Source organism: Miscanthus floridulus, chromosome 6, assembly GCF_019320115.1.
Source record: "Miscanthus floridulus cultivar M001 chromosome 6, ASM1932011v1, whole genome shotgun sequence".
In the NCBI taxonomy this organism is placed as follows: Eukaryota; Viridiplantae; Streptophyta; class Magnoliopsida; order Poales; family Poaceae; genus Miscanthus; species Miscanthus floridulus.
The window spans coordinates 15,270,070-15,285,697 of record NC_089585.1 but is presented as its reverse complement, the minus strand read 5'-3'; the positions used below and the strand labels follow the sequence as shown (position 1 = coordinate 15,285,697).

General features: G+C 48.4%; 4 protein-coding genes across 4 annotated transcripts; 3 read left to right on the top strand and 1 right to left on the bottom strand.

Annotated features, from left to right (window-relative positions):
- Positions 1–827: 827 nt before the first annotated feature.
- LOC136457728 (uncharacterized) lies at positions 828–1,480 on the bottom strand. Its single transcript, XM_066457745.1, has one exon. The coding sequence runs from the start codon at positions 1,472–1,474 to the stop codon at positions 866–868; it is 609 nt and encodes a 202-aa protein (XP_066313842.1). The 5' UTR covers positions 1,475–1,480; the 3' UTR covers positions 828–865.
- A 346-nt stretch (positions 1,481–1,826) lies between these two features.
- On the top strand, positions 1,827–2,777 carry LOC136457727 (uncharacterized). Its single transcript, XM_066457744.1, has one exon. It carries the CDS (start codon positions 1,833–1,835, stop codon positions 2,655–2,657), a length of 825 nt encoding a protein of 274 aa, XP_066313841.1. The 5' UTR covers positions 1,827–1,832; the 3' UTR covers positions 2,658–2,777.
- A 689-nt stretch (positions 2,778–3,466) lies between these two features.
- On the top strand, positions 3,467–5,144 carry LOC136461730 (probable glucuronosyltransferase Os01g0157700). Its single transcript, XM_066461036.1, has 3 exons — positions 3,467–4,104; positions 4,284–4,581; positions 4,689–5,144. Exons 1-3 carry the CDS (start codon positions 3,545–3,547, stop codon positions 4,917–4,919), a joined length of 1,089 nt encoding a protein of 362 aa, XP_066317133.1. The 5' UTR covers positions 3,467–3,544; the 3' UTR covers positions 4,920–5,144.
- Positions 5,145–8,694: 3,550 nt separating this feature from the next.
- Positions 8,695–11,629, top strand: LOC136461731 (cell number regulator 8-like). Its single transcript, XM_066461037.1, has 3 exons — positions 8,695–9,114; positions 10,686–10,888; positions 11,131–11,629. Exons 1-3 carry the CDS (start codon positions 8,853–8,855, stop codon positions 11,371–11,373), a joined length of 708 nt encoding a protein of 235 aa, XP_066317134.1. The 5' UTR covers positions 8,695–8,852; the 3' UTR covers positions 11,374–11,629.
- The last annotated feature ends 3,999 nt before the right edge of the window (positions 11,630–15,628 follow it).

The following is a 15,628-nucleotide window of genomic DNA, read 5'->3' as shown; positions in this document are numbered from 1 at the left end:
CGACAACGAGCGACAACGCTCGTGGGTGCCCTTCGCTTGGCCGGGAATGACCTGAGACGCCCCAGCACGTGCGCCCAGCGGCCATCGGCAAGGCGGCTGTGGCGAGGCATCCCGCCGGCGTTGGGGGTTGGGGAAGAGGCCGAGGAGACGCCATGCTGTCAGTAGATGCGAGATAGAGAGCGATAGGTGGAGAAAGCAGAGGCAGCGTGTAGGAGATGGGGGTGTGGCAAGGGATGGCCGCGGGGGGCCGGGCGGCATGATGCGCGGGTCGAATCCGCATGGGCCGGGTGCGCGATGGGAGGAGCAAGTGTTTTGGGCGAGGTGCGCGTTGCAGGCGGGAGCGAGCAGCAGCGTGGGCGGAAGTGGTGAGGCGGAGTGAGGCGTTTGGTGTCCGGACCCGTGGCCAAGCATTATTGCAGAACTAAGCATCATCGACAAGTTCCATTTAACTGTCCATTGGTTACTGGTTAGTGAACAACTTAACAAGGATTCAATTGTTGCTATGCTGTGCACACACGACATATAGGCATTGATCCTAGCTGGCAACTAAATAGCCTCCCGTTCCTGCAATTCTTCATACACAGCAGCCCTGGCAACTGGTAAATAACATTCACCCTAGATCACCTGAAAATTACATGCCATTGTGCATCGCAACAGTAGAAGTAGAACTAAACTCAAAACAGATCAACGGAACACGCAATGGACATGATGGACCATTCATTCATCATTCAAGAATTACCAAATCGCAACAAAACAGGCACGTTCGTTTCATCATTCCAAGAATCCCAAGAATTACTAAACTCAAGCAGCCTATCGGGTGATGAATCGAACAACCAAACCCTGCGAATTCGGGAGACCGGAGACCTCACTTGACGCCGCCGATGAAGCCGAACGCCGCCTCGCGCGCGTCGTCGGTCTCCGTGGCGAGGTCCATCGCCTTCGGCAGCGCTTCGGCGAGCGCCATGGCACCACTGAACTGCTCGCAGAAGCACGGGCTCTGCTCCCACGGCGCGGTGTTGCCGTCGCCGTCGCCGTCGCCGCCACCGTCGCTGGCCTCGTCCAGGAACCCCAGGAGCTCGGCAGCGCGCAGGTGGCCGCGGGCGCGCTCCACGCCGTCGTGCACGCGGGTGGCGAGCGCGGCGGCGTTCCCGAGCTTCTCCAGCGCGCACCACACGCCGGGGTCTTCCCCCGCGAGGTCGTCAACGGAGTCGAGCGGCGCGCTCGGGCACGGCGCGCCGCCGCGGAGCGCCAGGTGGCGGGCCGCGCCCATGCTGGCGACGGCGAGGCCGAGATCCATCGAGGCGCCCTCGAGCGCGCGCTGCCCCTGGTGGCGGCGCCTGTTCTGCACGTCGGCGTACTCAGCCTCGAGCACCCCGAGGAGCTGCTCGTGGACGCTGTGGCAGTGCTTGGCCGCCATCACCACCCGCCGCTGGAACAGGGCCTTCCAAGTGGACTCCACTTCTTCCATTTCCATCTCCTATCTCTTGCTCTCGGTGGTCGGTGCTCGTTTCTGGAAGGTCCCGGCCTCCCGGGAGCGGTTTAAATAGCCGCAACACGCACCACCTCACGCCGGTAATGGCGAGGCCACCGCCTTGTTGGGTTCCTTCCACACCTGAGATCTCTATGGCCCTCAATGACAAGTGGGACCAAAACCGTCGGTCCCTCATTCCCATGGGAAGGCTGTCCAAACCGTGGGTCCCGCATTCCGACGCAAGGACCAAGGAGCAGTTAAAATGCCGGTGGTGTAGTTTCCATTCCACCTGGCATATATAGCCCGCCGCCGCCGCCGCCGCCGCATTCTCTTGTCTGTCCATTGCACACGCACGCGCTCAATGGCAACGGAGGAGCGGCGGTTGATGGATCTGGCACGGACGGTGCCAGCGATCCTCCTGCTCGTCGGCACCTCGGGAAAGGCCGTCGCGAGCATCAAGTGCGCCCGCGAGCTGTTCGCCGGGAAGAAGTGGGGGTTCGATGACTCCGACGACCCCGAGTCTCCGCCCCCGAACGCCAACCGAGGCGGGAACGGCAGCGGCGGCGGCGAACCCGTGGAGACGACCACCGGAGGAGGCGATCACGGCGGCAGCGGCGTACCCTCGAAGACCACCTGCGGCAGCCAGGCCCAGGCGATCCTCCCATGTGGGGTCTCCGTGGACAGCGGCGGCTACTGGGCCGACGTCCTCGCCAGCGCGCTGGCCCCCGGAGAGGGCCACCTGCCCGTCGCCTACCGTGAGATCACGCGCCTCGTCTCGCTACACGCCGAGGCCGGCCACGTCTTCGTCAACTGCGCCGCGCGCCTCGGCCTCCAGCCCGACGACGACGAAGACAACGGCGGCGGTGGCGGCGCGCGCACCGGCCTCCAGCCCCACCGCGCCGCGCCGTGGAAGCGGTGGATGGACCTCCGGGAGGCGGCCGTCTGCCACGCCCACGACGCGCTTCTGGCGCTGAGCTCCGCCGCGGCGGCAGCCACGGCGGCCGAGGACTTCCTCCGGTGGCGGTCCGCCGAGTCCCCGCGCCGGGAAGGGTGGCGGTCGGCGGCGCGGCAGCTCGTGAAAGACGCCAGGCGCAGCCTCGGCGACGCCAAGGACGCGGCGAGGCTGATGCGCGACGCCGTGCTCTGCGAGTTCTTCGTCACCTGGATGATTCTGACACGCGCTTAAACTGAAGGCGCATGGATTGCTAATGGCGTCGCCCCTGCCTCCTTTTGTTTCTTATTACTCCAATACTTTGCTCCAATTTCATTCGATTTTTGTGTGTGTATATATGAATATGTGGTTCATTGCTGGAACAAATGAAAATGGCTAGAACTGCCTATGTCGATAAGATTTGTAATGGTCCGTGTGGAAACTGCCACAACCTGCAATGGAAACTGCCACAATTTCATTCGCTACATCACCTCAGCCTGTTCGTTTGGCTGGGCTTCTTCGTTGCTGGATTGTGAAGAAGTACTGTTAACTGGTTTGGTGTGAGAGAAAAATACTATTCCGACTGGAAATTTATGATCGTTTACGAGGGAATAATCCCAGCCGAACAAGTTGTTAGTTGTTCTAGTCTCCTAGCAATGGTAAAAGTAACAACAGAGTGCCTGAACTGAAGACATGCATGATCCATCATCAAATTATAAACATCAGGCATTCTATAGCTTGTTAGTTTTGCTTGGAAACTGCCACAGTTTACCCCTGCCTCGTATGCCAACTTTGCTCTTGTTGGAGATGTGTTTATACTGTTCTGTACATTAATCGTAGGTGATCCCTCTTTTTTTTCATAAGATGCAACATGTTGTTCACCGACAATATGTTGACTTCTGATAGTTGACATTCTACTAGTATTTGTTAAAAGCAGTCGTGTCAGCCACAAACCCGTCTGTAGTCAACCGTTTCAGTACCAAGGTTCCTCACCTTGAGACATATATAAACCACAAGCATTTCATCTCCACTAAGACAAATTTAATCCGAATTCCTGCTTCGACCTTCTGTTCCTCCTTGCTTCGACCTTCTGTTCCTCCTGCACCATCTCTGTGGACAAACTAGCTTGCTAGCTGCTGGGGATGGAGCCAGCAGGGAGGTCCAAGAAGAGGGCGCATCCATGGATCAACGCCAGCGTGCACTTCCTGCTCTGCTTCGCAGTTGGTGCTCTCGTTGCACTCGCGCCGCTGGCCGCCAGCATCCGTTCCCCGTTTCTCGGCCCGTTCGGCGACGCTAACCGAGCTGTGGCCGCGCCGCCGCCTGCGGCCCCCGACCTCGGCCTCCTCCTGATCGTCACCGTCACGCAGCCCGACGACGGCATGGCGCAGGACGCGTCGGTGGCGAGGCTCGCGCACACGCTGCGGCACGTGGCGCCGCCACTGCTGTGGATCGTGGTCGGGGCCAGGAACAGAACCGCGACGGCGAGGACGGTACAGTTGCTGCGTGGCACCGGACTCATGTTCCGGCACCTCACCTACAATGCCACGAACTTCACCGGCGGCGATGCCGGCGATGAGGCGGACCACCAGAGGAACGTGGCTCTCAGCCACATCGAGCGCCATCGGCTGAACGGCGTCGTCCATTTCGCCGGCGCTTCCGGCGTCTATGACCTCCGCTTCTTTCAAATGCTCAGGCAAACTCGGTATGTCTTATCACGCCTCTCTTGCAGTTTTGCGTTTGCAACCTGCCTCCCTTATTCGTGCTAGTTTCTTATGAAATTTTTCGAAAAGAATGGAGTAGTTCTTATAGCAGTACTGGCTATACAATTTTTTCAGAATGCAGCAAGCAAAATAACACTGGTTGTCTGAATTCTTGATCCAGGGGTATTTCAGCTTGGCCAGTAGCAACTATCTCACCAGCGGACCAGAAGGTGACATTAGAAGGACCAACATGCAACTCATCACAAATCACAGGCTGGTACTCAAAGGATTCAAGCACTAATAGAACACAGGGAGTCTCCAACTCCATGGTTGCAGCAGATACCAATACCACCGCAAACAAGAACTCCAGCTCTGACCGTCCCATAATAAACATCTCTGGAATTGGCTTCAGGAGCTCACTGCTTTGGAATTCAGAAAGATCACTCATCAGGGGAAACTCATCAGCTGGAGCAACACAGGTTTGTCATTTGAACCCAATATAATAGGATTACACTGGTTGCAATTGCAACTCAAAGCCAACATATACCAAAAATAATCAACCTGATGATGGTTTTGGCGATTTCAGGATTTCATCCAGTTAGTACGAGAAATAGTGATCCTAGACGGAAACAAGCTTAAGGGCGTCCCCTCTGATTGCTTGGAGTCCCAGGTAATGTTGTGGCACATGGACATGCCAACATGTACTCTAAACACTGAAGAAGAAAAGGAGATTGAACAGCAGCAGAATCCTAAAGAAGAAAAGGAGATTGAACAGCAGCAGAATCTAATGAAGAGTGACGAAGATCCCACGACATGAGACTTAGTTGTGGAAGAAACATGTTGCGATGTAACCTCCATCATGTACATCAGTTACTTTATAGAAGCAGGCACAGTTGAGAGCATTATTAAACACGGAATAACTACTTCACAGAAGATCCAATATTCTTTGTCCAGAAATTTTCATAACACCAAGATTGCTGTCTATATTCCAATGCTAAATCTGGAGGTACAAAATTTTCCTTCTAGTGGAGAATACATTCTTCATTCTCCAATCAAAAGGCCGACCCACCTCCTTTTGTTTTCCCTGACAACACATCCTTCGCCTCGTTAATCTTTGAAGCAAGGTAATGACTTCCACCCGCATCTGGATGGTTGGCAACCATGACCCTCTTGCGCGCCTCTTTTACCTTCTCTGCATTGGCAGTTTCCCTGGAAACATCAACGAAAACAGAAGGTCGCTTAATGGAGGCAGAGAACATCACTAAATTATAAGCTAAGCATGAAAAATTGTTGAATCACAAGGCAGTGACACTTCTAAAAATTCAAGAGTGACTGACCAGACTAGGACAGATGCAATTTTGAAGATTTCATTCAGTATGTTGGTATGAAGGACAGCTGATTGAACATCTGAAATCTTTCATACATATTTGAAAAATAAAGGCATAGCATTTATTTTTTGGAAAAAGTAAAAAATGGACAAAGAAAATATTGCAGGGAGAGACTGAATTTTCTGGAGAGTATTTGACTCAGAGCCACATTTAATCATTTTAGAAATGGGAACTTATGGAATAACAACAATGTAGTTACTCTAAAGCTATGTATTACCAACACTGCACACTTGTTTGCATTCCAACCGACGACAAGAGGGGCAGTTCTACTATTTGATACTCAGACAGTTACCTGGTATGACACGAATGTCCAATCTTGGATCTGTGTTATCTGGTCTCTAAAATAGTAAAATGTGATAAACAAGGGGAAAAGAGGAGCAGGTCTACTGTTTGATAAAGGGTGTACCCAGTGCAGAGAGCTCCTGCTCTGTGCGGGGTCTGAGGAAGGGTGTCAGTGGCAAGCCTTACCCTCGCCTGTGCAATGCGAGGAGACCGCGACTCGAACCCGGGACCTTCCGGTCACAGGCGGTAAGACTCTACCGCTCGCACCAGGCCCGAGCAGGTCTACTGTTTGATACTCAGACAATTACCTGGTACAACACGAATGTCCAATCTTGGATCTATTTGATCTCTAAAATGTGACTATGGGATTAGGGGTGGCAGCTGAGGTGATATAGGGGTGTTACATATATTCCATCCCAGTGTACCCGTGGGGTCATAAGATTTATGTGATTTGGTCTCTAAAATGTGGGGGCATTGTTTTATCCTCATATGGCATTAGATTAAGAGTTAAGAGAAAGACCTTAACCTTAGATATATTCTCATCCACATACCACTGAGGTGTTACCTATCCTGTCTCACTCTGCAAGTTTGTTCCGTCACTTTACTCCTGCTCCTCTCATTATACAGCACTCCCTACATTCCAAATTATAAGACGTTTTGGCTTGATACATAGTTAAAGCAATGTATCTAGAAAAGCCAAAACGCCTTATAATTTGAAACAGCGGGAGTTAATGCTGCAGTGGCTGATCAAGCCCTCTACTCCATCACATAATCTAAGTGGCTGAATCTAGCATCTCAATTCATAGCCTTCAAATGATAGCTGTTGCATTTGTTTTTATAAAGCCCTGTTATATAGGAGTGAAATTCCCTTTGCCATTTTTGTAAGCTGTCTAGTTGGAAATTGTTGAAGCACACCAAAACAACTGAAACATATTTTTTATGTGTGCAATGGTAACTTGCAGCTAAAGATTCCGTGTACTGTGGTTCACACATTTATAATATATGCTGTCAATTTACACTGAAGTACTTATGTCAAATGACCTATTACGTGCATTTTACCCATGATTTGGGCAACAAGTCAGAGATAGCAGATAGCAAGATGCCAGACAGGTTCCAGGAAAGATCCTTGTGTTTATTTTCCTTATACACATCACTTGCTAGTTCTAAACCCCAAACAATTAGCTGCAGACAGCTTAACATAATTCAAAAGAAACTGTATAATTGAGCATTCATAGGCAAGATATCAATTATGGAAGTTTTATGTAAACAGAGACATAAACAATGATCGACTATGGCACATATATTATGTATACCTGACACCAAGGATTAATGCAGCTTCCCTTCGGTTCATCGTAGGTTGAAAACCACCTTCATAGAATTTGCGCATCCTTGGAACAATAGGCCTTGCCTTATAAGCTTGCCAAGCTTGGATGCCATATCTACCAGCAAGAGCAGTTGCTGCAACTGCAAGTCCTGCCATAAGTGGAGCAGCCTGCAGAAATTAATACAAATAAATACCAATATCTACAACTTTGTCTTATTACATATCCAAGCCTTTTTAGCAATATTGCACAGCCAACGAACTGAAGCACATATCATCCAAAATTCAGTAGAAAGATAAGCAAAAAAAAAAAAAAAAAAAAAAACTTTCTTTAGCCTGTAAGCAATTGAAATTCTGAGAGTTTTACTTGCTTGATCCCATTAGTAGTACAACTGTCCAGCAAACAGCACATTGGGGTTACCAAACACTTGAGTCCAAAATACAAAAAACGTGCAAACTATTATTTCCCTCTTCAGTTCTATTCTTATTGGATCAGGATAACCAAACCTTCATGCAATATGTTGTTATGCTCATGATCGAAATAACGGTCTATGACGCTTAGCATTACACACTATGTACTTATTATATAAAAAATGACGCACCGAAATTTTGCGTATTCGAAAATAATCAAATCTGCAGAGCATCCAAAAATGAGCACAAATGGTGTGAAAATCACACAAACTTATGGACGCAGTTCCAATTTTTTATTAAACAAAGTTGTCCTACCATATGTCAAACACTATTTCAACCCCTTATACTAAAACAGGGAGGAAATTTCGAGTCTAATAGGCCATGAAATCCCAGAGATGCCTCATTCCTTACTCCTCCCAAGGATGGAACATTATTCCACCATAATTTCACGAAATCTTAAAGTATGAAGCCACAAACAACCCTAAGGAGATGATTAGAGTAGAGGTCATGCTGGAGTTCTCCAGCGACACTACTTCCGTACAGCATCACCGTGCTTCTAAGAAACATTTAGAGGTCTCGACTGAAAAACCTGCCGGTGGGAAGGACCCCGTACTCCCCGCCGTTGGTCGCGTAACCCATTGGTTATACGGGGACGAACATGCGGGCAAGGTCGTCGGCAGATGAGGCAAGGAACAAAAAAAAAAGACGAGGGAAAAGAGGGGCGCGAGTAATGTAAGGGAGAGGAAGAGCGTGTAGAGTGCAACGTACCATCTCAATCACCAACTACTCCGGCGAAGTGGGTAGAATTGCGACGAACTAGGGTTCCGGGGATCTCTAGAGCCTAGAGGCGCCGGAGCTAGGGTTCCGGTGATCGCCGCGAGGAAGAAATCGGCGTGACGGCGAGGGAGTAGGAAGTATGAATGCCTCGAAGGACCTGGAAGATGGAGACCGGAGAGATTGAGAGAACCCTAGTTGGGCTGGGCCTCCTGCCAAAGCGGCTAGTCCTCTCCCACAAAGAACAAATGGCATGGGCCCATTAGCCAGCTGCCCGACTGCCCCAAATCGCTAGACGAAAAACCGCTTTCCTTAGAAGAAGACGAATTCGCTGTCTTCCCCATCTCGTCGTCCTTCTCGCGTCTCTCTTAACAGCGAAGGAAGAAGAAGTCGACGCGATCATCCGTCACCTCCATCCTCCCACGCGCTTCCTCCGCCCTATTTTAGGCTGCTCGCCACGCCACCGGCCACCGACATCCCACCTCGCCAAGTCCCCTTTGTCCATCCCCTCCCTCGCCTCGCGTTAGGTAGCTTGCTTCCGATCCGACCCCCACACCTCCCTCCGGCTCTCGCCATGGGCGCCGCCGCCAACAACCACGAGGAGGAGTCGAACGCCCTCATCCCAGCCGCCGTCGCCGCCGCCCCCGCGGACGAGAAGCCCCCGCAGGCTCCGGCGCCGGAGGCCGCCAAGTGCTATGCCGACGGGGTCCCGGTCGTCATGGGCGAGCCCGTGTCGGCCCACCCCTTTGGCGGCCTCCCGCGGGAGAGCTGGAACTCCGGGATCCTCTCCTGCCTCGGCCGCAACGACGAGTTCTGCAGCAGCGACGTCGAAGTGTGTACGTGGCCCTTGTCCTCGGAATCGGATACTCTTTGTTCGAATCGTGCGTAATCTTTGCGGTAGAGATGTGCGTGGTTTCGCATTTGGGGATCTCGAGGAGGAATAGGTGGTTGTATTACCACGATTTTGAGCTCGATTTGATCGGAAATGGCTGATTGTTCTGGAATTTTTCGGTAGTTTTCACTATGAGAGGCTTAGTCGGTGTTAGATTTGGTGTGCGACCGACAATTGTTAGAACTTCTGATCAGCTTTGTCTGAATTTTTGGCCAGATTCCGTAGCTAAATTGAATTTAGGATGGTGCGCTTAATCGAATTGGGTTACCGTGAATTTCTGTCAGTTTGAAGTGTCTCGCTTATTAATGTCAAGTATGAAATCATGGCACAACAAGGCCTCATAATATGAATTTGCTTACATATAAATTCCATGATAACAGACAGATCTGAAGCCTTTTCTTGTTGAAATTATCCTTTCTAGCTGGCAAATTGTTTATGTAAAGGTGCTATGACTACTAGACTCTATGATTCATTTTGGTATTCCCTCTTGTACAGTCTTTTAGGAACTTGTAAAAAACTGCATGATATCTCTAACCTGAAATTCATTATTATCATAAAAGTAATAGCCCAAAAGCGGTCTAGACAAATTTCACATCTTAGCTCTAATTATTGATTTGTTCAGGGTGAGCTGAACTTTGTACAGAGCTATCGTATTTAACATGTACCAATTATGGGATGAACTAAATTTTATATTTAGACATTGCTGTCTTAAATGGCTTGTGCAATTAAAGGGTCGCTTGAAAGTGCTATTCTAACCAGCCAACAACAGCTGGTTTGCTCCTCTAAAAGTTGATGTAATAGTTGATTGATCGTGACTACTCTTGTTTGATCGATGTTGAAGGATTGACAGTTTCCCCTTCATCTACCTACCATTTAGTTTGTTACTTTGTTTCTTCTAGCTCTGTTTCATACTCTAGGAATTAGCTCTGTTTCATACTCTAGGATTGACAGTTTCCCCTTCATCTACCTCCCATTTAGTTTGTTACTTTGTTTTCTTATTGCTGTAGATTTGGTGAATAATAGTCATTTTTGTATGTGGACTATTCCCTGAAGGTTATCCACTAAATTGTTCACTTCCAGATTTTGGTACCATGTCTTACTAAATGCTGTGCCCTGATACAATGAATTAGCTGAGATCCAACACCCATTTTATTGATCGCAATTGTACTATATGTACAACAGCACATGATGCTCATATTCTGCTCCATAAAAGGCTAAAAGTGCATGATCTGGGAATAGGATGGAGCAGGTGTCTTTTTAACCATAGCATTATTGCAAACCGTTGCCGTGAATTGATGATTTCTGAAGTTATTCACTGAAATTATCAGTTGAACCTTGTACTTGCTTATACTATATAGTATACACACTTCACAAAATGCCAGCCTGTGAAATTCTGGGAGTGCGGATTATGCTTTTTCCTTGTACTTCCAATTTCACGGTGGATCTTGAATTACTTCTTTTTGTTAATTTGGGTGTTGAACCAAGAACTGATTACATATTATTTGGATGTATCAGGTCTTCTTGGAACAGTAGCACCATGTGTGCTCTATGGTAGTAATGTTGAGAGGCTTGCTGCTGGACAAGGCACATTTGCAAACAGCTGCTTGCCTTACACTGGCCTGTATATGCTTGGGAACTCTCTCTTTGGGTGGAACTGCCTTGCCCCATGGTTCTCTCATCCCACTCGTACTGCTATTCGACGACGCTACAATCTTGAGGCAAGTGTTTCTGTCTGCCCAGATTCTGTATGGTTTTCCATTTGTCAGTGTGTGTATCCATCTCCATTTGAAATTTGTTTGTAGTAGTACTTGAATTGAGACTATCATATTTTGAAACGGTTTGTATTGATCTTGAGTTTATATGGATTTTCATCCTTTATCTCTGTTTGCATGTAGGACTTACTCTAGCTCTGTCTCAAAGTAATATTATGACACGGTTCTTTGAATCCTTCCCTGTTCAGGGTAACTTTGAGGCTTTCACCAGGCAATGTGGGTGCTGCGGCAGTCTGGTCGAGGACGAGGAGAGGCGTGAGCACCTAGAGGCTGTCTGTGACCTTGCTACCCACTACCTCTGCCACCCTTGCGCCCTCTGCCAGGAGGGACGTGAGCTGCGCCGCAGGGTTCCCCACCCTGGATTCAACAATGGACACTCCGTCTTTGTCATGATGCCACCCATGGAGCAGACCATGGGGCGTGGCATGTGAGCTATTACAGTTCCTGCCCTACCCTAGTTCGATCTGTGCTTCCTGTGATTTCTTGTCAGCTGCTGTTGGACTTTGATGTGTTGTTTGTTTGTCCGTAAATACGAGTTGGGAACTTGGGATTGGGACAAATGGGTCTGTTTGCTCTCAACTGGTGTTTGGATTCTAAACTGTATTGTCACTTGTGTCACAGTGTTTGTTCGTGGTCCTTGGGATGTGGTGTTGTCAAAAAAAGGAATGTGAAGTCCATACCATCGTACCTCAATTCTTATTCTGTTTTTTTTCTCAGGTCTAAACGATGCTTAATAAGTCGGCTGATACTGTTTTGTTGTGAGAGAAAAACACTAGCCGATAAGCCGGGCGCACAGGCTTAACAGCACTGTATATCAAGTCCCATCTCATTAACTACATATAGCTGCTGGATTGCCGATGGTTACTAGTACATCCGTAGTAAGGTGGTGTTGGGATCCAGTGACTAAAATTTAGGAGGTGTGTTGGGAGGATATTGCATAGGGTGTTTGGATACTAATAAAAAATAAATTACATAATCCGTCAGTACTTCACGAGACGAATTTTTGAGCCTAATTAATCCATTATTATCATATGTTTACTGTAGCACCACATTGTCAAATCATAGACTAATTAGGCTTAAAAGATTCGTCTTGCAAATTAGTCGTAAACTATGCAATTAGTTTCGTAATTAATCTATATTTAATACTCCATGCATGTGTCCAAACATTCGATGGGACATCGACTAAAATTTAGGAGGGGCAACCAAACACCACCTATACGAAGGAATGGGACATGAAGGATAAGTGGCAGCATGTCCTCGTGCCACACGCAACCTGCACAGGTAAGCAACTTGCAACCATATTCATTTCGTTGAAATTAGCTGATGCTGATTTATCGTGAGTTCACAACAAATCAGCAGCTAAATTTCAACGAAATGAACAGGGCGGTATGTCAACAACTTGCAACCACAATGGGCAAGAGGGACTGTTTAGCAATTTGCAACTTGCAACCATGGTATGTCAGCTTCAAGAGTCTTGCACCCCGTTCGCTCGTTGGTTTTAGCCAGGCTTATTCAACCAACTAATAATGTTTTTCTCTAAAAAAAACCAGCACCAGTCAGCCCAAACCAACACAACCAACGAACATGTTGTTGGAGTGCAAGCTGCTGGCATCGATGACAATGGTCGGTCTCGCAACATAAATGGCATATGGTGGTATGGATGCCCAGAAAGCCACAAACATGGAACCACTACCACGCTCATCGGACGTCCAACAAAATAAAGCCTAGGTGGATACACAGGGAGGCCGCCTAGACAGCGCGGCCTCATACTTTAGGTCTTTAGTTATGGTATCTACATGTGTCCATGAGTAGAAACTAAGATTAGGGATGAATGAGGAAATGGAACATATTGTTAGTGGGGGTTATTTTTTTATAGGTTTTTTTTGTGTTTTGGTGAAAAATGAAAATGGGAACAGAACTGCAAATATGGAAGTGATAACCGTTCCTACTCTTTTTGTGATTTATCGTTTCTGGCCGAAAATTCCTGATGATATTATTATACCGTTTTTTTTTTCTAATTCCCGATGATATTATTATACAGTTTTTTTTCTATATCCACACTCCTGCATACTTGTACAATTTGAACCTGACAGTTTACATGTGTATGTGAACTTGTATATGAATAGTAACATATGTTTGTTAGTTAAAAATGAACGAAACATATTTGAAGACTTGACTTATCATTTCTATGTACAGTATATAACCTTTTTACTGTGCATTATCTATTACCGCCCTGTTCGCTTCGCTGAAAAGACAAGTTGAAAAGTATTGTTCGCTGATTTATCGTGAGAGAAAAACAATACTCATTTGCTGAAAAAGTACGACTCATAAGACAAGCGTAATACTAGTGTGTATTCGTTCTGGCAATATCATTTTCGATATCCCTTCCGTGGAAATATGGAAATAAAAACAATTTAGATCTGCTCGTGAATGATGGGCGAGAGGACTGTTCATGAATGTTCATGAACGTCATTCTACTATGGGCCACCTTAAGTTCAACTAAAGCGCTGCCAGGAAATGACTGACCATGATGCTCTCGTGAGGACATCCGGATCATCCGTCCGGATGTCCTCACGAGAGCATCATACCACTTGACGCCACTTCCCACTAGCCCATGCGGGTCAATGTCCACACGTGCGTGCCTCCTCAATGGCCAGAGCTCCCTCTTCACCACATGAAAGAACGGCGCGGGAAGCACGCTACACGCGCATGCGCGCCCCTGCCGCGTAGCCATGCGGGCCCTATGCTGACCTGCCACCGGGCGGCCCCATGCGCGCCAATGCATACAGCCATGCAGGTACGGTGCTCACCCTTGCACAGTGCGTGCTCGCCTTTCTCATGGGGTCCACGCGTAGGCCAATGCTTCCCCGGCTGTAGGTGCTCGCCCCTGGCCTCCTGCTCGCCAGGTGTGCTCGCGGCCTCCCGCAGGTGCTCCCCAAGCCGGCGATCAGGTGCTCGATCAGGGGTGCTGCGGCCTCATGTAGGTGCTCGCTTAGGTCGCCGAGCAGGTGCTCGCCTAGGGCTACGCAGTGCTCACCACTTTGTTGGCGCACCGACGAGCTGCATGCGCCGCGCCAACCTCCGCGCAGGCGTCGAGCTCCTCGATGACGAGCGTCCATTCATCCAAGCAACAAGGTGACATCGCGCTGAAAGCACATGTTGCAAGCGTGTGTTACAAGTGTTTCAGATGTTTCATCTGGGGTTGCATGTGTTTCATCTGGACATTGCAAAAGTATATCGGGATATTGCACATGTTGCAATGGCTATACACATATGTTGCAAGTCAATGTTCCAAATGTTTCAGCTGTTTTCAGAACTATGTTGCAAGTGTATGTTTAAAATATTTGTTTCAAATGTATGTTGCAAGTGTTTTATCTGAATGTTGCATATGTTGCAAGTGGCTACACACATATGTTGCAAGTGTATGTTTCAAATATTTCAGTTGTTTTCATAACCATGTTGCAAGTGTATGTTTACAATGTTTCATCTGTTTTAAACGTATATTGCGGATGTTTATCTGAATATTGCATATGTTGCAGTGGCTACAAACATATACTGCAAGTGTATGTTTCAAATGTTTCATCTGTTTTTATACATATGTTGCAGTAAGTCCTTCATGTTGGAAGTGTTTCATGAGCAGGCGCGGGAAGGAGGGTGTAGGCGCTCCCGTGAGGCAGGTGAGCGCGGGCGGGCGAGTAGGTTTGGGCACGCAGCATGGCGAGCAGGGCGCGGCGAGCAGCAGGGTGAGCTTGCATGCACGTCCGCGAGTGGGGGACCAGAGGGAGCGTGTGGGAGACAGCCACCCGACGTGGGGCTCGTCAAAGAGGCAGGGGCACTTGAAAGCTCTAGTTTGGTTTTGGTGAATTGATGAAACCCTAAATGCTAACCTAGTTTATCAAAGCGATTATGAGATAGGTAGCACTACTCCAAGTGGTGAAGCAAATGAAGATCATGACATGATGATGGTAATTCCATGGTGATGATCAAGTGCTTGGACTTAGAAAAGAAGAAAGAAAAACAAAAGGCTCAAGGCAAAGATATAAATGGTAGGAGCCTTTTTGTTTCGGTGATCAAGACACTTAGCGAGTGTGATCATATTTAGGTTCCATAGCCGTACTATTAAGAGGAGTGAAACTCATATCGAAATACGGTTATCAAAGTGCCACTAGATGGTCTAACTCATTGCATTTGCATTTAGGATCTAGTGGAGTGCTAACACCCTTGAAAATGTTTGTGAAAATATGCTAACACATGTGCACAAGGTGATATACTTGGTGGTTGACATATTTGAGCAAGGGTGAAGAAGATAGAGTTGAAAAGGAGTTAGTCGCACTGATCACAGAGGGACCAGACGCGTTCGGTATAGCGACCGGACGCGTCCGGTCAAAGTAATGTGGCTCGGTACTAAATTGCAGAGAGCGACCGGACGCGTCCGATTACCAGTGTGAATCAATGAGTGTCGGTGTTCAGCATAACAGTTGATCGAACGCTGGGAGCGTCCGATCCGGAGTGACCGGACGCGTCTGGTTGGCCCAGAGCGGCTCTGCGAGCTCTCTGGACTCGACCGAACGCTGCATCTCCTGCGTCCGGTCCGGAGTGACTGGACGAGTCCAGTCGGCCCTAGGAGCTCTCTAGAATCGATCGGATGCTACGGCTCCACGTCCGGTCGTTTCTAACAGCGCGTCC